This window comes from Panthera uncia, chromosome B1, assembly GCF_023721935.1.
Source record: "Panthera uncia isolate 11264 chromosome B1, Puncia_PCG_1.0, whole genome shotgun sequence".
NCBI classification, from domain to species: domain Eukaryota; kingdom Metazoa; phylum Chordata; class Mammalia; order Carnivora; family Felidae; genus Panthera; species Panthera uncia.
In genome coordinates this window covers 192,930,439-192,955,801 of record NC_064811.1, presented here as the reverse complement: position 1 = coordinate 192,955,801, position 25,363 = coordinate 192,930,439, and the positions used below count along the sequence as shown (strand labels likewise).

The 25,363-nt window shown below is 41.6% G+C and overlaps 1 protein-coding gene across 2 annotated transcripts in view; it reads right to left on the bottom strand.

The window, feature by feature from the left end:
- Nucleotides 1–24,776, bottom strand: part of ASB5 (ankyrin repeat and SOCS box containing 5) — a 55,770-nt gene extending 30,994 nt beyond the window's left edge. For both annotated transcript variants that reach the window (XM_049631797.1, XM_049631798.1), the window contains exon 1: nt 24,316–24,776. In XM_049631797.1, coding sequence (XP_049487754.1) covers nt 24,316–24,511 — 196 coding nt within the window. In that variant the 5' untranslated portion in view covers nt 24,512–24,776. The remainder of the gene's footprint in view (nt 1–24,315) is intronic.
- Nucleotides 24,777–25,363: the final 587 nt, after the last annotated feature.

The following is a 25,363-nucleotide window of genomic DNA, read 5'->3' as shown; positions in this document are numbered from 1 at the left end:
TTGTAGATCCTGAAACAAAATGGAAGGAGCTTCTATTGAGGAAAACGTACCCGTCCCCAACGTCCAGGAAACTTAACAGTGAAGAGTAATTCTCTGTTAGCTGTCACTTATGGGTGATTTCTACCATACTCAAATATTTATTAGTAGTGAGAGTTAAAATCTTCTCAAAATAGTTAAAATATCATTTTCAACATTATAAAATAAACGATGTCCCTGGATTTGGGATATTTTTCACTGTACCAAAAGATATACATGATTTTCTTAAAGGCACAAGTAATCCTTATATGTGGAGAGAAAAAAGTAAAATACAATTTAAATTAAAAATCCCTAAGATTTTAAACCATGAAAGGCTAGCATAAACTCAAACTACTGAAGTATATTAATTTCTAGTTGCATAATGAAGGAGTAAGTTGATAAAATATCATTCGTTCATTCATTCATTCGCTCAGTATCTCCTAGGTGTCTACTAGATGCTGTATCCTGGGTACACAAAGATGAAAAGACAGTCACCAACTGCTTGAACCTTAAATTCTACATAGCATTTCAGAATTACATGAACCTCACTCACTGTCTAAGAAGCCTCTGTATGTCCAGGAATCAGGGACTCTTAGAGTCATGACAATCTTGGAAGTTCCCATCTCTAGGTTGCAGTGATGCCCCTTAACTGCAAAAAGTGTCCACAAAATATCTGATTTGCATACAATTTTCACTGAAGTTAAATAAATAATAAGTGGTAAATAGTGATTCCCAATAAAGAAGAAACGACATTACAGTAGAAGATGCCATTGAGAAAGGAAAAAAATACAGAGAATCTAGCCAAAGATACCAATTCTGTCTTTGAAAACAGGATTCAACATTTCTCCAGACTTCTGTTGAACATATTTGTGCAAGAAGGTATATACACTTCTAATTTTGTTTTTCAGCCATAATAAACAGAACTAAAATATTTAAAACTCCCACTGATGTAACTATTGTTTCCCAACTCCACATACATCAGCAACATATCTACACTTGGCTTAACAGATCTCAGGAGATCCACTTTCTAATAGAGGTATTCATTCCAACACAGAGTAGTAGTTAGGGGCCTCAATACTGCCCTCAAATGACCAAATCTGGGTCCATACCCCAGAGGGGGCAAACGATAAATGTGTTACCTTGAGAAAGTTACCTCATTTCTTTGTGCCTCAATTTCCTCATCTGGAAAATGGGACAACAGTCCTACCTCACAGGATTTCTGTAAGAATTAAATGAATTAATATATAAATCAGAACCATGCCTGGTATACAGTTAGCCCTCAAATAATGTTAGTTTTTACGGTATCATCCTGGCCAATGTAGAACTGTAAATATAAATGCGTCATTCACGCCTTTTTCATCAAATCTTGCCTTTCCATTTAGTAGTAAAGTTCAAAAGCAAATTAAAAACACACAATGCTCCAGCATTCACTTACTGGTAAACACCACAAATATTCATGGTTGACTAGTTGCTCAGTGTCTATGGTGTATATAAAACAGTTCTTGGTCTACTGGATATAACTTTGCTACTTTGTAAGCAAAACAAAATAAAACAACCAACCAAAGAAAATCAGCTAATAAAAATTAAGCAACAAAAAATGCAGACTAGAACAGCTGCGGACTCAAAAAATGTCTGTCCTGTGTCAGAGGTGAGTCTACTGGTCACAAAGAAAGAAATGCTGGTTGATATATAACAGATCAGCCATTTTCCCATAAAAATTACAAAAAAATGAGAAAATACTTAAAATATTAGAAATGAGAAATTTTTTAAAAGAGAAGGAAAGAAGCTACAAATTTTGAAGTACAGTAAAACCTTGGATTGCAAGTAACTTGCTCTGCACGTGTTCCACAAGATCAGCACACATTTCTAATAAATTTTAACTTGATAAACAAGCGATGTCTTGCAATACAAGTAGTACATGACGCCCAGTGTCACATGATCACAGCTGAGCCAACGGTCCTTGGAATTCGCTTTGATATAAGAGTGCTTTGAATTACAAGCATGTTTCTGAAACGAATTATGCCCGCAAACCAAGGTTTTACTGTAATTGCAAGCAGCATTATTCTGGAAACATAGAAGTCTCTCAAATATCCTTATCAACAGTCCTTAGGTTCTGGAAGGTTTTACCAGGGGTGATGAAGCTGGATGATTTGGACAGTCCCTGAGTACAGCTTTGTTCAGTTGAATTTTACTTCCTTTTTTCCTTAGGTAAGTGCCCGTTTAACGGACAAAGAAATGAATGACAATTCCTAGATGTGCAATAATGCACTTTAGTGTCTACACTGAAAATCCCTTGATAAAGTTAATTGCCATTAGCCCAGGGCATTCAAATGCATAAGCTGATCCATTGCTTCACCATGCCAAATTTCTTCCCCAGTTTCCTTTGATTATGTCCATATTCGTTCATCTCCAATACCATCACCCTTGGGTCAAAGGCTTAGACCACGCTACTGGATATTCCTGTACTGTAACAGATACTAACTGTTCTCTCTACATCCATTCTGGCGTCGTCCAATCTCTACTGATTAAGTGATATGTCTGGGTTTGCTTCAGAATAATCCCAGGGTGATTTTTGCAGGTTTGATTGTGTACTTCTGCCAAAGCAAGGTTGTATCTCGTAACAGGGTGTTATCTTTCCGCTCAATCTATGGGCCAGGATGTTATTTAAAACAGGCACCCTTATCATAAAAATTTCTTAGAAAGCTGATGCTTCACGCTAGATTCGGTTTGCTGATATTTTATTTAAGATGTTTGCAGCTATGTTCATGAGTAAGATTGACTTCCTCTAATTTGCCTTTCCTTTACTGACTTTTTCAAGTTTGAGTAACATATCCGTCAAACTCTGATCACTCGGAATGTTCTAGAATGAGGAATTTTTTGTAGCAGTTAGTTAACCTGCCTCTGTAGTTGCAGGTTAAGAATCTCTGTGAGGCTGCTGTCTTTGCAGGTGTGCTGGGCTTCAAGTTACCATAGGCTGTCTGGCTGACCATGGTAACAAGAGCCGAATGTGAAGTTAGGGAGAGCAAAGGTGTACTTGAAGCCTTGAGGAAAACCTGGAACAGAGTTTGTCTGTCTCTGGGGTAGACATCCCTGTCTCCTCAGGGATGTTGGTGCTGGGAGGAGAACTGGTGCCTTTCACCCCAGAACGCACACACAGCTGGCCTGGGACTCTGGAACCCAAGTGGACAGCCTGGAGGGAGCTGAACTAGCTGTAGATCTGACATTGCCAGATGACCAGTGACATGTACAAGCGGGATGGCACAAACGTGGACCGTAAAAGCGGCAGCTCCTCTACTCTGCCATCCGATGTTCTACAAAGTTCTCCTCTGCCCAATCCCAACCCAGACCAACACTAGAAAGGGAATCCTGGGAAGCAGTTTTGGCATAACTAAGCTGACGTGGTACAAAGCCACTAGATGTAATGGTTACTAACTCCATGAAAGGAGCTGGGGACTTGTCCTTGGCTTTCTCTGCTGTCATGGTTCACCTATTAGAAATATTTCTACCTATAATGCTTGGTAGACACCCCAGGTTATATCCTCTGCTCTTGGATGTGTTTTGGAGGAAGTTTTTTTGTTTGTTTGTTTAAGGTTATTTTTGAGAGAGAAAGAGTGGGGGAGGGAAGATACAGAGAGCATGCAAGTAGGGGAGGGGTAGAGAGACAGAGAGAATCCCAGCCTATCGGTGTGGAGCCTGATGTGGGGCTCAATCCCACGAAGATCCCGTGAGATCATGACCTGAGCCGCAATTAAGAGTCAGACGCTTAACCGACTGAGCCACCCAGGTGCCCCTGCCTGTAAGTCTTATCCCATATTAATATGGTGATACACTTGCAGGTAATATTTCTCTTGGGTCTATTCAACTTTTCTGAATCCTTATTTTTTAGACGAGTCATTAAAAAATATATATTGCTGGCTATTACCTAACAAATCTGAAAATGGTTATCTTTAAACAAGAGAACTCAACTTATTTATTTAAAATTATTATTTAAATTACTGATCTATTTAGTTACTTATAGTTAGATTTATTTTTCCCATGTTAGTTCTGTACTTTGTCTTTTCCCCACCTTTTCTATGTTTCTTTGTTCTCTTTCTTTAGTTATTTTGGTTTGATTAATTTTATAATTCCATTTTCCCCTACTCTCCTCTGAAAGTTATATACTGTATTTTTTTTAACTCTGGGCCTATTATTTTATTCCAACTCCAACACTAAAGAAAGCTGGAATAAAATTATAGACCTTATCTTGTCTGCAGAAGTGACATATTTCAAGTACAAGTTTGGAGGGACACATGTCTCACACCCCAAAGCACAAATTCCCTTGTTCCCTGGGGTACCAGCTGTAAACCACATGTACGTCCATAGCTACTGACATCTGTAGCACAAAATACATACATTGCTAATCATTATCTGCCAATTATCACTCTACATTACTATATATGACTTATACCTAGAACCTCTCTTTAGAAACAAGACCTCATATCCAGTGCAGAGAAAAAGTCTTTCCCGAAAACTGGCTAGCTCTTTAATACACCTCAACCTTCTCTTGCTACCCAGTGAAAACAGCCAAACTGAACAGTCACTTCAGTGAAAATGACCCATGCCTCACTTCAGCCACCACCCTCCTTATAGTTTGTCCTCTGAACCTGGCTGGTCAGGAGTTTCCAGATCACCTTAATTACTCCACAGTTCATTACCTGGAAGCAATAAAGCATATTACAGAAAACTATGCAAACATAATAAAACACAGAAAGATCCCAAAGTTGACCTTGGCATAGATTTAATAAGGAGGGCACTTGTGACAAGCACTGAGTGTTGGATGTGAGTGATGAATCACTCAATTCTATACCCGAAACTAATATTACACGGTGTGTTAACTAACTTGGATTTAAATGAAAACTTGAAAAAGGAAAAAAAATTAATAATGGTTATTTAAACCTTTTATGGGCACTTTGAAGACAGTTGATGGGCCAGGATGTAATAGGAGAAAGGAAGAATGATACTGCTAAATCGGGTTTTTCTGAGACAAGATTTTTAAAAGTTGAAAAAAACTCATCTTAAAAAAGAATAATTTTCCAGACCATCTAGCAGGCAGGTGCATTCCATGGGTCCAGGAAGTAAGGGATGGACTCTTTGAAAGATCAGATAGTTTAACCAGTATGACTGCCCCAGACACAACCACAGAATATGCCAGTGTGTCACTTACAAGGGGAGTCTGGGCCCTGTGTACTGATAATTAGGCGAAAATGTGAACTCCATCATTGATGATATGAGGAATGCTAAAAAAGAAAAATGCATTTGCAGAAGTAAGTGCTCCTTAAGTAAACAGGATGCCCAGATGTACGCACAGTTAGAAACTGCTGGGTTAATAAAGACAGAACAACACTCAGCTAACGTAACAAAAATAATAAGGTACTTCCTTAAAAATGGCAAAGGTTGTCTACAAAACCAAAGAAACAAAAACCTTCAGGAAACATTATACTTAATGGCAAAATGTTGAAAACTTTCCCTCTGAATGGAAAAATTTAAAAACAGACACTAATTATCACCCCTCCGTCAAACACTGTACTGAAGGTTTTAATCCACAGAATAACTGAGGAAAAAGAAAGAATGGCGTAACAATTAGAAAGGAAGAAACACAACCGGCATTAGTCGCAAATAATATGATTTTCTACCTGAAAAACCCCCACAGCACCTACAGGCTCCTATTAGAATTAATGAAAGTTTGGCAAGTTCGCTGAGTATAAAATTAATATATCAAAATTAATTGTATTTCTCTACGCCTACGGTATAGAGATGGAAAATGAAACAATTTAACAAGACACTTTTCACAGTACCATAGAACAATTTAAAACCCAGGAATGAATTCAACAAAAATATGTAAGACCTCCTCAGGGGATAATAATAAAACCTTACTGAGAGACATTAAAGAAAACCTGAATGAATGGGGAAATATATCATGTTTAGTCATTGGAAGGGCAAATACTGCAAAGATATGAATATCCTTGTAATAAATGATTGACAGGTTAAATGAATCACAACAAAAAACCCGACAGGTGTTTTGTGAATCACAGAAGTTGCTTCTAAAATTTGGAATTACAAATTACTGAGGATGGCCAAAGCCACTGAGAAGACAGAACAAAATGGCAGGGGGAGAGGAAGGCTTGTCCAACCAGGTATCAAGATATTTGAAAGCGGTAGAAACCAACGTAGTATGGTTTAGGTCTGGAGAGATGTACCCAGGAAGAGAGCCCATAAACAGACCTTTGTATGAACAGACACTCTACTTACACAGAAGGGCTGCGGCAGTGACCATGGTTGACAGAATGTGTGACTGACTTCCTACTAACTGGGAGGAATATAATTGGCTACCCACTTGGAAAAAGGGGCTTACCACTCAAAAGGTCATTTGCAAATGGATAATTTGAAAGGAAAGCTTTAAGAAGAAAATACAGAAAAATACTTTCGGGGGCGCCTGGATGGCTCGGTTAAGTGTCGGGCTCTTGATTTCGGCTCGGGTCATGATCTCATGGTTCATGGGATTGAGCCCCATATGGATGCCCACGTCAGGCTCTGCACTGACAGTTCGGAGCCTACTTGGATTCTCTCTTCCTCTCTCTCTCTCTGTCCCTCCCCCATGCCTGTGTGCATATGGGTGAGGGCACTCTCTCAAAAATAAATAAATAAATTTAAAAGAAAAAAATATTTTCATTATCTTGAAGTATGGCAGGAATTTTTAAAGTAAATTACATAAAAAGTGTTAACCGAAATGGCAAATATTTATAAATTTGACTATTTAAAAATTTTTTTTAATGTTTTATGTTTATTTTTGAAAGAGAGAGACAGAACATGAGCAGGGGAGGGGCAGAGAGAGAGAGGGAGACTAAAGCAGGCTCCAGGCTCTGAGCTGTCAGCACGGAGCCCGATGCGGGGTTTGAACCTACAGACCGCGAGATTATGACCTGAGCCAAAGTCGGACGCTCAGCCGACTGAGCCACCCAGGCACCCCTAAATTTGAGTATTTTTAAATAAAGAGCGTCTACTCGCCAAAAGAAAAACCATAAAAAGTGGGAAGCTGAGCCACAAAAGATATTTGTAAGTAGTATCTTTAAGTTTTTTTCATTTTTAATTGTTAGAATATATAAATAACTTCTAAAATCCAAGAAAAACAGGGCAGAAGACCTAACAGAATAGATGGCAAAATATTTGGTACACACATCACAATAGTGGAAGTACAGATGGCCAATAAGCATATGAAAATGGCATTATTAGGGAAATGAAAATTAAGCCACACGGTTGTATTAAACCACATAATCTGCGTGCCCGCTAGATTGGCAAAAATTAAGAATATGGACAATACCACATATTAGCAGTAATGGGAGGGACTGTGAATTCTCATACACTGCGGGTTTCACTGTAGATAAAATCACGTTGGAAAACAGTGTAACACCAACTAAAAAGCCAAAGTTATACATGCTGTATGACCTGGCGATTCTCCTCCTAGCGCTGCACAAACTTGCGTGTACTCAATGTTTATCTCCGTATGATTCCTGGTTAAGCCAAATTTGGAATTTACAGCACTGAAAATGAATGAACTCCAGATACACATAGATAAATGTTTCTCTCATGCTGTTCGGTGAAGAAAGTAAACCAGGAACATATATTTAGAGAATGGTTCAATTTATATACAATTTAAAAGCAGGCTCAACCAAACTGTCTCTACTTGAGGTATATTCAGGGCAATCAAGCCCTTAAAGACAAGAAGATGATCACCGGAAAAGTAGTCACCCTCTGTCCACCCACCCCCTGTCAGAATAAAACAGGATGTGCAGGATGGAAAGGGGACACCTGGATGCCTTCTGAGGTTCTAGGATGTTCTATTTCTTGATGTAGATGGTGGTTAAACAGGTGTCTACTATACAATCTTTTACTTTTTTATTATTAAAAAAATTTTTGTGAGAGCGAGAGAAAGAGAGGATCTTAGCATGTTCCATGCTCAGTGTGGAGCCTGATGCGGGGCTCGATCCCACGACTCAGAGATCATGCATGACCTGAGCAGAAATCAAGAGTTCAATGCTCAATTGACTGGACCACTCAGGTGGCCATCTGCTTTATAGTCATTTATAAATGTCTATAATTGTGTTCTGTTTCTTTTTTTTTCCTGATGTAGTTTATGATTACAAAAATACTAATCAACAAAAGGAGGCCAGCCAAAAGGATTTTAAGTAGAGGAGGGGGCTAGCAGCAAACCTAACGGTCCAATAAGAGAAAGGGTCGCACTTGGCTCCCATCACTCCGAGCAGCAGGACCCGGGGGGCCCCCAGCTCACCCGCCTGCCTGAATCTGCTGAGCGTCTGCTCCGTGCATGAGACCAGTAAGGCTCTTCTCCCGTTTGTGCAGAAACGTTACCCGTTCGCCTCTCCGGGACAGAGTCCCCGAGATGACCCATGGGCTTTCTCTTCGAACCGCAAGTGTGCATGCCAGCCAGGGAGAGGGAGGGGACCACGGGACAGAGCACTACCCCAGCGTGGCTGCAGAGGAAAGTCACTAACCATATGTTTCAGGGGACTTTGGGGGACCCCTGAAGTGACTCACTGAAAGCATGTGTGTCTGTAAGACCACAGGGACTGTTCTAAAATAATTGTCATTATGTGTTCTGCGGTGACTCATGACAGTTCTGAGCAGTTCAGTTGAGCACATTCTCCATGTTCTGCAAAAGGTAACTCGGGTTCTCTGTGCTGAAAACTCCTCTGGTCAAAAATGATTCACCAACAGGCAAAATAACATGAAAGAATCATAGTGTTTCAGAGCGAAGAGAGGACTCAGATCCCACGGACTTCAGTGATTGACGGATGGTTTCAAAGGAGCCCCGTGAGCGTGCGGGCAAAGCCTGGGGCTCTGCCTTCAGACAGCACAGCGACCACTCTATCGGCTAAATTGAGCTTCTGGAGCATCAGAGAAAATATCAGTGGCTTAAAAAAAAAAAAAAAGTCTTCAAAACCCACTGATTTTGTCTAACTTCTTGATTTTGCAGGTACAGAAACCGAAGTTCAGAGAGGGTAGGTGCTGCCCTCAAGGTCATCCAGCACATTACCAGCGAAGCAAGACCAGAACCAGCCAGGATTGTCCGCTCCCCACCAGTGTTCTTTCCATCTGCCCTCGACATTGTGGGCAGACACACGAAACCGGTGAGCATAAAACCAGGAAGGCAAAAACAGATCTAATGACCTCTGGCCCCTACGCCATAAGGTTTCCGTAAGGGCTAAATGAGCTCATGATCGCAAGGGCTCCGGACAGCCCGTGCCGTCGGACGGAGACCTGAGTTGGTGTTTGCTCTCAGATTCTCATAAAACGACACTTTCCTCGTCCTTCCTTCTCTTTCCCCACTTGGTTACAACGTTCTGTCCCTGCCGACTGACAGCCTGAAATTTACACAGGTCCACAAACCCATACAAGGAATGAAATGGGCAACCCGTGTTCTCTAGTCTGAGCCCGACAGCTGCTGGGGAGAAAATCTGATATGCGCCACGGACAAGGACTTAACGTAAGAACAATTTTACACATAATCCTTCTCCTCCCCATAGTTCTAGCCACAAATGGTTTTACCCCCGCGAACCGTGTGTTCACGGAAGGGTCAGGCGTCGGCAGCAGCTGCGGGTTTTACGTTGACATTGAAGGGAGAGGCGCGCTGACGTCTGTGTCTGCCATGTTGCACGTACTTGGAGGAGCAGGGCTTCGAGCAGGAAGCACAGAAAGTCAGGAGTCCCAGGTGTGCTGGCCTCAACTCGAGCTCGGTGTGAGCGGGCAGCCTCACGTACGCCCGGGCGGGCCAGCTCCGGTGTCCCAGGGGCCGCTCTGTCCTTGTGTGTCTGTCCAATCTGTGTCTACCCCTGGCTGTAAGGGCCACTGCTCCGTTCTGCCCTTGTGCTTCCTTATCCTGACACCGACAGAAACCAATCCCCCTGCCCCCTGCAATCCTTCAGCCGCCCCGGTACAAAGAAGCCAGTTGCGTGATGGGCAAAAGCAAGATTAAAAAAAAAAAATGTTTTATGTGTATCATTCCTACCACTTTGGTAACTAAAACAGACACGGCAGAATTTGGGGCCCAGGCCTGAAGGGTGAAGAGCTAACATCCAGAGGTATTGTTCCCAGCATGTACTGATCTGAGTTTTACATCAGCCAAACCCCTTCTCGTGATACCTTCTGACACTTGACAATTTTCTGACCTCCTTCAGAGAAGACAAGAGAGTCATCTCCTCTCAGTTATCGTTCTGACGTATGGCGTTTCGGGTGTTTTCTGTTTGTGACACACGCTTCGCGGTGCCCTAAGGAGCATCCGGTTTAAAATGAACAAAGGATGAACATTTAGTAATATTTGAAGTTTGGCTCAGAAAGTTAAAAATTTTAAGAAAAAAAAATGCATTCCCTGAAGGTGGAAAATCAAAGAGTAAACAGATAGCATCCCTCACCAGAAGGGAAGCGGTCTGGGTTCGTAGGCGATGATGAATAAGATACCTGAAGACAGGTACGCTGTACGAGTCAGTGAAAAAGAGACAAGGGAAAGGGTTTGTTTTGTTCAAGGAGGACAGTTAGTGGCAATCCAGGAGGTAAAAAGGAACCAGGGAAAAGGGACAGTAAGTCTGATTCAGAAGGACAAGGAGTGGAGGGCATTGTTATAGATTTCGATTCTGGACAGTATTGATTTTCTGTCCTCATTTTTCCTTGAGAATTAACTCCCAGAGCCTCTCCATGAACATATACGTAGTGTCCATATGGGTCCACACCACCGGGAGAGGCCTGACAAGAATACGCAAAAGCCTGTGTGGAAAGTGGTAATAAAATCCACGGACTTGAGTGATTGTGAATCCTCCTGCTTTCTACCTTCCTTTTTTCCTCCTTCATTTGTTCCTTCCTTCCTTGATTATTTGAGTCCCTGCCACATGCTAGGCACTTCTCTGGGCTCCGAGGATGACACGAATCTGTGTCTCCAAGAGGCTTACAGGCTGGTAACGAACCAACCTGGTGGCAAAGTCAATGTTGAATCTGTTTAGGATATCCCATGGACGGTGAGGGCGGGGGCGTGGTGGGGAGCAGCACAGGGCACTAAGGGATTCTGTGTCTGGCCGGGATTATCTCAAAGACCCTGAGAGAGAGGCTGAAACCAGAAGCAGAGATAGTTCCGGAACAAGGACACTACTTGCTTCATACTATAAGCCAAAGAAACAAAATCCCACAAAATGGTCAGGATGAGTGATGTCAGAAGCAACATCAAAATGCCAGGGCTCATGTTTTCACTTTCCTCTAACTAGATCAGGAACCTTGAGTGAGTTCCTCTACATTTTCAACTGTTTCCTTCTTTGCAAAAGAAGCATTAACGCCATCGGCTTTGTAGAGGACAGTTATGAGGATGACAAGGGATAGAATGTATGGAAAGACTTAGTGAATTACAAGAAAAATAGACCATATTATCATCAGAAAGTGTAAGACAGGTCACGCAGAGTCAAAGCTGGGAATAGAAAAGGTCAAGAGACGTGCTAACCACCCCTATTAGGTCCAATTACAGGGAATTTGAGAAACAAGAGATTCACTTTTTTTCCATTTCTCATCTTCTCCTCCTTCTCCAACATTAACCACATAATATCTACTAGGAAAGCATCTCAATTTAAGAAAATGTGGTATATGAAACATCTATACTTACAAAATAAATAGTTTCTTTCCAAAGGAACTCCTTTAAGTGACAAGTTTACATGGTAAGACAAAATCCAGTGATTTACTAAGAGCTGTTTTGTACCCAACTTATAAAGTACAACTGTGCCCCTCTCTCCCTCTCTCTTTATATATACATATATAAATATACACACACACACACACACACATAAGTATATATATATATATATAGATTGGTATATATATGTGTATATATATATATACACATATATATATAAATCTATATCAATCAATATATATATATCAATCAATATATATATATATATCAATATATATATATTGATCGGTATTTTACCAAGTTTTAAAGCTTCAAAAGCACCTAGGATATGGCTATTAGGAAAAATAGCATGTGTGTTAGAATATTACAATTCTGTATTATAACATGGAACTGATGTCTATCGTCTCATGAAACAGAAGGCCAGTTTCATAGCGGTGTCATTATTCCTTAAACAGCCTATGGCAAACCAGGCTAGACTCAAGACACCTCATGAAAATGTCGGGGTCGTCAAACACTGCTTTGTTACTCAAAAACGCTGCTCTCCAGTTAGGGAAATCGCTGTTAGACATTCCATTTTGAGAAAGTTCTTTGTCCGTTATCATATTCCTGCCAAATTTCAGTAGCAAGGCCTCATTTCTGATTTGAGGTTGAGGTCCACACCGGGCCATGTATACTGTAGGTCCATGCCGGGCCATGTATATTGCAGGACAGCAACTGGTCCCTCAGACCTTGCAACTAACAGCCTTCATATCCCTACGGCTTATATCGCTACTTTGTTCCCAGGTTATAACGTATGCAGTTTAATGGTCTCTTACTTAAGAGGCAAGACAAAATCATTATTTGTGATTTATTATTTTCTCAACAGAGGCATAGCCACCTTCAGATAACCTCTTAACTAACCTCATAAAGAAGCAAGTGTTCCAGGAAGCTCGTGGAGGGATATTTTGCAAACCTGTGCACAGGGCCCCAGACAATTTAAAATACTGATAGGCTCTGAGCTTTTTCAGTGAGTCTATGAAATAATCCTGCGTCCTTATTTCCAGATATAATCTGCTTCGTTTTTTTTATAAAAAGGTTATTTTTCTCCCTTCTCATGAGAAAGAAAAACAAATGCTTTTTATAAGATATGTCCAGTGAAAACCTATGTTTTGCTTGCTTCCTGGAGAGGCCGGCTGGCAGAGAGAAAAAGAAAATAAAGGAAAAAAGCTGAATCCCTCCACGAACTGACTCAGCCCTTCACGGCTAGTGTTGTCATTACTGTTTTTTGTCTTCCCTTTTCAGCTGCCAGGGATTAAGAGGAAAGAAAATAAAAGGGCAAGAAAGTTTGGCAGAGAAAGTTAGTATCTGGTGCTGTGATACTTTGGAGGTGAAGCAGCTTCAGCTCCTTCCATGGCCCTCACTCCAGAAAAACAAAGAGAAATTTGTGATATGCCATTGTGCTTTTACAGCAATGCCTATGCGGGAAAGGTGAGGTTTTCCTACAGCAGAGCCGTGAGCAGGTTGGCCCAGGAACATTCCCGTCTGAAGGATTTCTGTCAACAAGAGTTCCTTTGACAGAGTAAGATGGCAGACGAAATGTCTGCAAGTAATTCATTTTTTTCATATTTATTCATTTTTGAGAGAGAGAGAGTGAGCGAGTGAGTGGAGGAGGGGCAGAAAGAGGCTGGGGCCAGAGGATCCAAAGCGGGTTCTGTGCTGACAGCAGTGAGTCCCATACAGGGCTCAAACTCATGAACTGTGAGATCACGACCAGAGCCGAAATCAAGACCCGGATGCTTAACAGACTGAGCCACCCAGGCGCCCTCCCGTTGGTTATTCTTAAATAAACACATGAATAAAGCCAACCACTTAAGTTTCTGAGACCATCTACCTGAAGAGCTAATGCGACGGTGGGCAGAATGCCCAAGCATTATTGTGTGCTTACAGCAACTGTTCAGCAAACACCATTTATTATAATTTCACCATGGGGCGCCCGGCTGACTCAGTTATTAAGCATCTGACTTCGGCTCAGGTCATAACCCACAGTCCGTGAGTTCAGGCCAGCGTCAGGCTCTGTGCCGACAGCTCGGAGCCTGGAGCCTGCTTCAGATTCTGTGTCTCTCTCTCTCTCTCTGCCCCTCCCCTGTTCACACTGTCTCTGTCTCTCTCAAAAACAAACATTAAAAAAATTTATAATTTCACTATCTTTTTTTTATTGATGCCTCTCTGAGCTACTAAACTGTGGGCAGTTTTGTACCGTTTTTGAAGAACTGTAAAGTAGCGTACAAAGAGCTCACTGTTACAGAGTAACTATAGTCCACAACACTGTGATGAATGGTTTAAGTAATTAAAGTATATCTCATAGAAAATGTACAATAACCCTCTGAAATAAATATCATTCTGTCTGTTTTACTAATGAAGACACAGAGGCTGCAGACTTTAAACAACTTTCCTAAGATCTCACACCTGGAAGGTGCTAGAACCATGACAGAATAATTTACGTATGGCTAAACCACTATTATCTGTAATGGGATTTGAAATTCCATTTCCCCCTGATTTAAGGTATTTTCTTTATTCCATTAGTCTTTGCTGAGTTTCTTCAATATCCAAGGCATTGTTTTTCTTATGTGCCACTGGCCATTATTTCAAAGACCAAGTGACTTTTCGCTTAGTAAAGAAGTATAATTGTCTTCTCCAAAATAACAGCAGTATTTCTCTGCAGTCTTGTTATAATTCAGTATCCAAGTATTTGGCAAGAATCATGTTTGCCTCTTGAGCCTCAGGTTAATTACAAACTTCTTTTCTTTTCCTTCTAGTTAAATCCCTTGTCCTTCAGAACTCTTATTTTTTTTTAATAATCAAAATATTTTGTTACAATGCTGTAGAACCAGGTTTGTGGTCATTTGTGTGTGCTATTTAAAACAAATCTTTAAATGATTATAAAAATCTCTAATACTGCATCTAATTTTCATAAATCAAAATTCCTTTAAAAAATATTATTACTTCCAACAGGCCCTAAACATCGAGCGCATTTAGACAGATTCCCCTTTCCTCCACATTCCTAGACCATCACTCCAATTAGGTATGCAAGTATTGTTTCAGGACTTAATATTCTCTATACAGGAGATAGTCTCTCCAACCTAAATCACTCTTAGTTTGTTGCTTTCTTTGAATGACTGTAAGGAGCCATAAAACTTGGCTTCTAGACTAGATTTTACCAGATGAGCAATTTCATCATAATGGCGGAATGGAGAGAACAAAGCTCACATTTTTGTTTAGCGTCCTTTTTCTTCTTGGACAGTCACTATGAAGAAATATTCATTCCTTCCCAGACTCAACAGCTGTGTGATCCTGTGGGTTTGAACTCTGAAGGAACTAGCACTTTTTCCTTTTCCTAATTCCCCATTCCGGATAGAGAGGGAAGTCAGACCCAAAGCTTCCAAATTCAGAAATTCATTTGGTGCTCCACACTGTGCTGAACGTTCTGTATTACTTGCCCTTGATGGATGATAGGAATCATCATTACTCTAGTGAATGAGGTGGTGTGGAAAACAGACGGAGCTCATCAGTCTCCTCAGTAGATCATCAGAGATGTGTTTGGTTGTTACGAAGGGGTTCCGTTCCCCCCAGACTCACAACTTACGTGCTCCTTATTGACTGCCGCTGTGGTGTGTTGGGAACTCTTTAGAATAGCTTCCTCCCACGCTTTGGTAGCAGTCGACTCTACCAACTGACAAGGAATTGCGTGGCAGTATGAGGGCGCAGAGGCTCCGCGGGCCTTATTAACTTCCATGGCTCTCACCGTCCGTCTTCATTTAAACCAAGCTGCACACTTGATGACTGAGACTAAGCCAGCGTTTCTATTTAAGAGCATGAATGGCACTTTGGTATCACGTTTCAGTTTGTTTGTCCTCTGCCCATAGTTTAAGACTCTCAGCCTTCTGGAAAGAGTGGCTGTGTTTCTGAATGTTTCTATTTTGCTCAGGAGGTAATGGTGGCATGGAAATTTTAGCTGCCCTCACGGAGACGGGATGGCTGCCTGCCACTTCCCATGCTTGCCCACATTCCTGACGTGCCCAAAATGTTTACCATTGTTCTGATCCTTAGGAAAGAATGCTGAAAGGTTGCTCAGTTGTGACTCATTTTATGAGGGGGTTAGGTTCCCTGAAGATGAATGTGACCTACATCCTATTTTAAACAAGCAGACACCGTTTATTTGTAAACACCATTTTATCCTTTCTTTAAAGAAAAATTCCTCTGAAAGTCCATCTTCTGAAACTTCATAAAAGTAGGGCTGTCCCGTTTAGAAGAAGGGGCCCCCCCGGGAACCCTGTCCCTGCACGCTGACACAGCCTCTCCATCCCACAGGCTCTTCTAGAAAACTCCTAAATCTACTTAGAGGGCAGATTTTTTTTTTTTTTTTTAAATCTGTCCCACAGTAACTGATGGAGAATTAGAAGATTCAGAAAAAAAATCATTCTAATAGATGTTGTCCCCAAACCTAAATTTCACAGAGTGGACTGGTTTAATCACAGGCCACCTGGAAGCATTGGCAATTTAATAATTTATGAGACTCTCCTTCCCTGATCTGCTATCCGGTGGGCATCTGCAGTCTTAAAAGCCAACGGTCTCCTTTGTAGCATTGCTGAGAAAAGGCTGGAAAGAATGAGTGATTTGTTCTTCACGCAGCTGGTAGAGAAGAAATGCCAAAAGTTGTACGGACTCCATAAGCAAACTCTTCTTTAAAAAAAAAAAACAACTTTGTGAGGGTGGTTTCAAATGAAGAGGCTTTCCAAATACCCCACCTGCTCTCAATGCCATGGTTCATCTATCACTGGGGACAAACCTTCCTGTCTTCTCCCTAGGTTGGAAAATGAGCTTAATGTGCTAAATTGTTGCCGGAATCCACAGAATCGCCAGAGAGCCACTCCGAAGACGTGTCCTGCTGATTCCACGAGGAGGAGGTATCTTGTCTTCTCTGAGATGGAGTTTGTGAAGCACACATAGGGACATATTAACTCATTACACCAAGGATTCTGTAAAATACTTCCGGTGGTAATTATTTCCATCCTTGGGGAACGGCTCTTTTTTGTGTAGCCTGAATCTAGTCAAGGCAGCAGAAAGCTCTTACTAGAACTATTTACTTGTGGCTGTCTGATTTGAGAAGACGTGCCTTTACTGTTCACACTGGCACCAACCGCCCCTCTATGAATCCTTATCTAACATTTATCCATCAAGCTTTGCCCCAGATGAACCAGGCCAGCTTAGTTCCACATTCTAAACGTCCTCTTTGCGCTTATCTCCAGCTTGGTGTCATCGCCACTCGTGCATAACGAGATACGGTCTGCCTCTGAAATTGACGCTCAAGCCCCACCTTCTTGATGAAGGGCCTGATACTCTCAGGGGACTTCCTTAGAAAACACTCATTACGGAACTGAACTGTTTTTATCTTAGCACCGTATGGACTTCTACTTACTTGCTGTTTGACTGTTACGTATGTGCCGTTTGGCCCCACATCACCGAGTCTCCTTTTGCTCATAAGGGAAGTCATGCCGCACATGTGGTAAATATATAAATCTCTCTGTAGGTGCACGTACGTAATATACAGACACATGTATTCATCTATGTGCATGTAGCAAGGACATTGGGCCAGAAATAGGCGTCCAAGTACTTACTGAACTGATTTAAATTCACAACTGTTATCAGTTATGCCAATTAACAAGAAACAACTTATTTCATTTACTTACCATCTTCTAAAAGACAGAGTAAATTCAAATACAGAAGGTCCAGACCTACTTTTTATTCTTCAACTGTCCTTATTATATAAAAACTATAGAACTGGTTACAACAATGCCTCCTATCAATATATGCAAAATTCATTTTGAAATTTTTTACTAAAATACCTGTTATTTTTCAAAAGCCTTAGTGGATAAATAATAAACATACTTATTCTTGCCTAAAAACACATTCTTTTTTTATTTTTTTTTAATTTTTTTTTTAACGTTTATTTATTTTTGAGACAGAGAGAGAGCATGAACAGGGGAGGGGCAGAGAGAGAGGGAGACACAGAATCTGAAACAGGCTCCAGGCTCTCAGCTGTCAGCACAGAGCCCGACTCGGGGCTCGAACTCAAGGACTGTGAAATCATCACCTGAGCCGAAGTCGGACGCTTAACCGACCAAGCCACCCAGGCGCCCCAAAAACACGTTCTTTTAACAATAAAACTTTGGGCTTTTAGGTAAAAATTTAGGCAAGAGATATGTGAGTCAGAAATAATAATAATAATAATAATAATAATAATAATAATAATAATAGACTGAAAGATGAAACAGTGAATGGGGGAGTGAAATTGGGGAATTTGGATGGTTCTGAGCATTAAAAATAAGGATACATGCACGATTATGGGAGAGAAAATGCGTGTTGTTAGTATAACTTTATGTAACTGACATGTCCCAGGCAGAACTATTCTTATCCCTACACTCTTGCCTCTTTGCTCCCCAAGATCTTCTTTAGCCTTGTAAAATAGCACATCCCACGTTTTTAAACTACTCGGTTATCAATCTGTCTCCCAGTAGACTATACACACCTTTAGGAAAGGGACCGTGGTGTGTTCGTACAGTTTGTCCTTAATGCCTAGCCCAGTAAACATGGTAAGTAATAAAGGAGCAAGTAATCGAATGACCTAAGGAAGGGAGAGGGAAACAAACGGTACGAGAAGAATATTCCTAGGAAAACCAACCCCTCGCGAAGTTATGAGTAGGCCAAGTTCTTTAATTCCAAAATTCCATTCATTTCTCCAAATACAGAGGAAGAGCAAAGATACTAACATTAAAAACACGACAGTCTTTGTGAACCTGGAACTTTGTTCTCAGATTCCGTTTTTAATTCACAGTATTATAATGGTCTCTTCCCAGAAAAGTGCTCTGACATTTCCAAAAAATAGTAGAGCTTGGGCAAAATGAAAATTGCTTCAAATTTTTTTGTAGCACTTTTGATTATAATGTCGTGTCTTTTGTCACAGATAACAGTTCTATTGATTCAAGTTATTCTTACCTGGAGCTCCATCTAAGTATAGAAAATGTGCCCAAAGCTGTCACATCTTCACGGTATTTTTACACCTTTATATAATGCACACCATGAAAGAAGTCATCCTACAGATTTGCCTCTTGAAATTTTTCACTGCTGAGATTCTGAGGAAGTTCCTAACATAACTAACCCCACACACGATCCACACGGCAGCACCGAAAGCTACACAGAATAAGTTGCTCCTTGAGTACAGGTAAGATGAAGATTACTGCTGCTGGAGTTGTTGGCATCTGACGTATAGTTAAATTCCTAAAGCTGTTTTTAAACCTAGGATGGACTTTTTGATGGAGGAAAACATGACATTACATTGCATAAAATTCTAGCTGCTTTTCCTACCCAGCTGACGTTGTTCTCCAAGATTCCCGGCACTTTTGCCATTTGGCCTTTGGTGGCACATGGACACTGGAGCCTATTTTCAACAATAGATACGTCAAAAAAAAAAAAAAAGGGTTGCATGCTTAATGGTCACCCTAAAACCAAATTCACGAAATCATAAGAACACAAAGCAGTCCCTGAAGAGTCTGCATGTGTCATGAGACTGTGTTCCAAGCAGCCTCACAGGGAGACATTACTTTGGTGAATTTTTCCACAGTGCAAAATCCGGTCCGTGGCTTTGCACCCTCAGCAGCCCGATCTATCAGCAAAGCCGGAGGAAATGCACACGCCAGAGGCGGGCTTAGAACTCAAAGAGCACAAAACGCTAAAGACTGCTGTCAAGATCCAAATATGTTAATTTACAACAAGAAGCAGAGTGTCAGAGCACAACACCCGTGGGGGCAAGCCAGCCCATTCTCTTTCTGTAGACACACCTCCCGGAAGAGCCAGATCACAATCACAAGGTCACTTGGTGATGAAAAAATGCAACAGAAGTCTTACGTAACTCAAATGGAAGGCCAGGATTCAGATTCCAGTTCCACCACTTCCTGATTTACCCTGATGTCTCACAGGAGGGAGCAGTGACCCCGAAGACTCACCTAGCAGTGAGGGGTCCACCCCCCCACCCCTGCAGTGGCTTTGGCTGGGAACTGCAGGCTCACCTCCGTGGCTCATCAGTCCCTCTGCTGAATGACAGACGTTTCCTTTAGATGTGTCCATGTCTAACTCTGGGAGACAAACAGTTACCCTAAAGGAACCTCTGCCCTCTCTGCCAGTGCCATTTAAAGGTGTCATCGGATTCGTTTCTTTTTTCTTGTTTTTATTTATTTTTATCATCATTCTTCTTTTCTGTTCACGCCACCACCACCGGGCAAGTCTAGCCCCACATCTCCCCAAGGCAGGAGCCTAACTGGCTTACGTCCCTCAAGCCTGTCTCATTGTCCAACTCCAAAGATCGCTACTACATGCACACGTACTTCAGGTTAAGGTTCTATACATGTGTTTTCCCACTTCCCCCTTTCACTCATAGCAGAAACTCCCAGTAAGTCCTAGTGCCTTCAAAGTTAAGTTTGAACTGCTTAACCTGCCATTCACATTCTTTTGTATCTGTGGGGCACCTGGGTGGCTCAGTCAGTTAAGAGTCTGACTCTTGATTTCTGCTCAGGTCATGATCTCATGGTTTGCAAGTCTGAACCCCACATCAGGCTCTGTGCTGATGGTGCGGAGCCTGCTTGGGAGTCTCTCTCTCTCTCTCTCTCTCTCTCTCTTTCTCTCTCTCTCTCTTTCTCTCTCTCTCTCTCCCCTTCTCTCTGCCCCTTGACCCCCCCCCATCCTCTCTCTCTCAAATAAATTTTTTAAAAATTTTTAAAAAATTCTTTCATATCTGTGCCCAATTTATTATCACTTTCCTACTATATGAACCTTGGCTCTAGTTAAATCTACTGCTTCTTAATATTCTATGAGCACCCCTAATCCATGTTTCCGCTTGTTCCTGGGGTCAACTCAACATCAGCCTCCTCAATTAGAATAAACTACCAGCAGGTGGAGAAAATACATCTTGCTTTTTTTTTAAGTTTACTTATTTTGAGAGACAGAGAGAGAGAGAGAGAGAGAGAGAGAGAGAGAGAGAATGTGTGCACACAAGTAGGGGTAGGGGCAGAGAGGGAGAGAGAATCCCAAGAAGGCTCCATGCTGTCAGCACAGAGCCTCACACAGGGCTTGATCCCACGAACTGTGAGATCATGACCTGAGCCAAAAGTAAGAGTTGGATGCTTAATTGACTGAGCCACCCAGGCGCCCCACATTTTGCCTTTTTTATATCTTGCTTTCTCAGTGCCTTCCTACCAAAGGTGTTCAAAAACACGTGCTTAGAACTGGCCCTATCCGCTAGTAGGTAAAACCTTTGAACTTTCTTCAGAGCCTAAGATAGAAAGTGAAATAGAATAGATAGAATTACCCTTAACAGAAGAGAGATGCCGTCTCTTGACGTGTCCTTGGGGCATTCATTAGTAGTTCATGGCTTCTTCTAGGCCCTTGGAGTGATTTCGTAAAATCACTGTGCTCCCCCACACCCTCATTGGCTGTCTGTATTGTTTCATACCATAGCTGAAAACATCTTTCAACTCCTGTTAGCCTCACTGTTAGTCTCAAAGTATAGGGCTAGCTTTAAAAATAGACTAGTCGTCTTGTATTTTAGAAATTGCAACCAGGACATTTAACAGCTACAATGATGGGGGGGTGGCTATATAGAAAAGTACAATAAATAGGTCCCTTCAATGCGATGGCGGAGTTGATAAAAGTCTTCAGTACAAAAGAACAAGAGGCAGATTTGTAAATTTCATTGGCATGGCAAAGAGATCAAGAAGGAAAGAATCTTAAGCTATTTCATCTGCCATTTAGCCTTCAGCATTCTTGTTGTGTAATTATACCCTGGTCCCAAGCCTGACTGGAAAGTACTTGAAGAAAAAACTCTACCCTGCATTGCTCAAATACAATGAGCTGATTTGCAACAGCATCTAGTAAGACACAAGTTTTTTACTTCATACCAAAGTACTATGGCTCGTGGGGAGGACATCCAGAATGTTGTCAACAGAGTCCTCTGTGGTTGTGAAAGACATGAAAATACATACATCATCTCGTGTTTCATGGAATTTGGCAACTCTCCGTCAGAAATGTTGGGGAACAATCTGGCTAAGTCTTGAAAGTAGGAATGAGAAGCCTAATTCAAAGTGGAATGAAGGTGATAATCTTTCCTAGGCAGGAGGAAATTGCTAGATGAAATGAAGATAATTAAGCTTGATTAGTTAATTATAAAAATACAAACAAAATAAAAATAGTCTGATTGTAGGAAATAAAAGGAAGAGCTATGTTAAGATGGAGAAATAAATAATTTCCTAGGCAAAGAAAAATTAACTCTTAGAGGTAGGAGATCAAGAGTTTGTTAAAAAAAAAAAAAAGTTCACTAGGTACCTGCCTATCCTCCTAATATTACAATAAAATTGGGGAGACGAATTATGCTTGCACTGAATAAAAATTATAATGATATATTCTATTTATAGATTAATACAAGATATGAGAAAGAAGAATTTTGTTAAATCGGCATAATATTAAAACAACACAAAGCACAATTTTTCGAAACCTTATGTTTCCAATTAATATTCCCAGGAAAAGATTTTCCATTAATGAGTGTTGATTTCTTTCTTTTTTTAAAAAAAAAGTTTATTCATTTTTGAGAGAGGGAGAGAGAGAAGGAAGAAGGACAGAGAGAATGCCAAGCAGGCTCTGTGCTGTCAGAACTCACAGACCGTGAGATTGTGACCTGAGCCGAAATCAAGAGTTGGACGCTTCACTGACTGAGCCACCCAGGCGCCCCTCTTTCTTTCTTTTTTAGGGACATGATCCTAGAGTTCTAACAGATCTTCACACAGGCTCATAAAACTAGACGGGAACATGGAAGGCTTGTCCTATATTCCTGTGACCTTCTGGCATAAGCACACTGAGATGAGGTTAAAGAGGAGACAATTGTCTCCACTTATTTATGACTATGGACAAAAAGGAGCTACCATAGCTTTCTCTACACATCAACACAAAAAGTGTAGATGTTTAGCCAATATTTCACGTTTTTATGTTCAGCAATTCTCGTAAGAGGTAGACAAGATTTGACTAGCAAGTAATGGGCTGCAGGCTGCCATGAGAAGAACTTGTATCACCTTACGATCGTGTATGATCGATTTAATCTCATATCTAGAAATGCGGTTTGTGTTTTCAAATCTAGTTTCCTATGTTTGCTGCTTTCTAAACAAAATATTCCGTTTACCAACACAGCGTGCGCCACATTTAAATAGTTACAGCCGGTCCAAAGCTGGGCTGCTGGGCAAGGAATTACGTGCTGCCTGTTCCCTCTGGAGCCCATCTTCTTGTGTGAGTTTCATACTGCCGTTTAGATTTTCCACACTTTGAACTGAGTACATAAATTTCTCACTTTGCATAAGAACACTCTTTCCTGGGGAAAAAAAGACTTCGTATCCATCTCACATACCAAAAAAGATTTTCTACCTTTATTCAGCTTTCCACGTACCTACAGAGTAACCTAGATTCTAAAATGAAGTATTCCACAAATGGAAAAGGTAGAAAAGCAGATTTTAAGAAGGCAGACTTTGCATTCTAAGTGCTCTTTTTTAAAAAACTAAGTTTTCTCGTTCCTTGATGGTACATTTGGATTCTGAAAATTTAAGCTACTTCAGAGATATCTGGGGTCTAAAGTGTGCATACTTGCCTGATGATGTTCAAACCAGAAATTAATCAAAAGGCTGTAAGGAAATTAAAATGTCACCCCGAAGCTCACCATAACAACTGTTTTACTGTATAGGATATCAGTCCAATAGAATAGAAATGGTTTTACAACCTTTAAAGTCTGTGGTTAAAATGACTTTCTCGTTTGGTCTCATACTTCAGTTTCTTCCTGCGAAACATGGGTAGATGTCCTTGGCTACACACAAAAAAATTTGTTAATTCATGTTCCTATCCCCTTATAATCAAGTTTCTACACACTGGGGCAAAGCAATGACAGCTCCTTCCAGAAAAACACACGCCGTAAATCCTAGTATTCCACAGGCCGTGTTTTATTTTCTAATCTTGGCCAAATAAACGCTGTGAAAAACAAATACAACCTTCACCTTTCTCTTTTTCACAATCGACTAAAGAGTTGATTTAAAAATCATAAAAATCCGGGGACGTGTTAAAGGACGAGTGAAGTACGATCGGTAATGGAAGCCTCTAGAATTACAGCGCGGCCAATGCAATGTTTAAGGTTTTCAGGAGTTGGGGCTTTTTTCTTTTTTCTTTTTTTTTTAACAGAGAAATATATCCTCCATGGTAGGTTTCCACTAATCTCTCTGGCCGGGATGCCCCGATTTTATGAACCCAGGCCTTTGCACGGCAAAATGATTTTCTTTTTCCTGGAGCCGTGAGGTTAAGGAATGTTTTCGTAAGGGGTCTGGGGGGCGGGGGGGGGGGGACGTTAACGACACAGTGGGCTTTGAAGCGGCCCCTAAAGCAAACACGCGAGGTTTCCTCGGGCCGCGGCTGGAGCATAACTAGCCTCCGCTCCAGACGGCAGAGCGTTATCGTAAACATACCTTGGCCTTGGGTGACTCCATAAAACTCAGCTGCTATCCTGGCCGCCTCCTTGCGGTTGCCTTTGACGATGTAGAAGTGGCTGAGGATGGCGAGGCTGATCTTCACAAAGAGCTTGAAGCAGAAGAGCGACAGTATGGTGAAGTAGACATTGGAGAGCTGCTGCGCAAACGGCCGGCTCTCCTCCAACAGCGACATCGCCGCACCTGAACCCTGCGGGGCCGTCCGCGGCGCTGCGAGTCTCAACCGTGCCCGGCTCTCCTCCGGATGCTCCCGAACAGCTGGTCCTGAGGAAGGAAAGCGTCAGCTGGTCACGATGCCCCGAGCTCAAAATATTTATACCGTCCGTAAAAGTTCTCCGCACACTGCGATTGGCCGGATGCTGCCCGGTGGAAGCCAGGGCACGCACCACGTGCTCCGCCCGCTCGCCCGGCTCCTGACTTTCCGTCCTCCGCGTGGAACGACCCCCCGCCGCCCTGCTCCGGATTTCAAAACCCAGGCGCTGAAACCCGCTTGCAGATGATTTCCTTTTTCGGCGTGGAACGGTCACGAACGCTCCGAAGACTTCGCGCGTGCGGTTCCCGCTGTTAACGTAGACGATTTTCACCATAGGAAGGTGAAATTGAGTCCGTGAATTCCAGGCCGTGGCTGCGTGATCTCAAGGACTCCTCATCAATTAGCTAACCATGTCGCTTTCACTTTATCAGAAAAGAATTTTTTTCTTATAAATGGACAGATTGGAAGGCCATCGAGTCATAATTTTAGACTGTTCATTCGTCTTGAGAACACTTTTTAAGCACCTACTTAGGTGTCAGATATTTTGCTGGACGCTGGGGAGACAAAGAAGAATGTAATGATGGGGCCATAAGGATCAGTAGTCTAGAGGAGCACAGGGGTATGGGATAAATATCACATCACGGGAGCCCAAAGAGGAAGGGCCTGATCCTCCTAGGGAAGAGTCAGAAGAGACTTCTTGGAGGAGGTGGCATATGAAGAGACCTATCAGATAAACATAAGCGTTTTATATCGTCCGAAAACAAGCAAAACCAC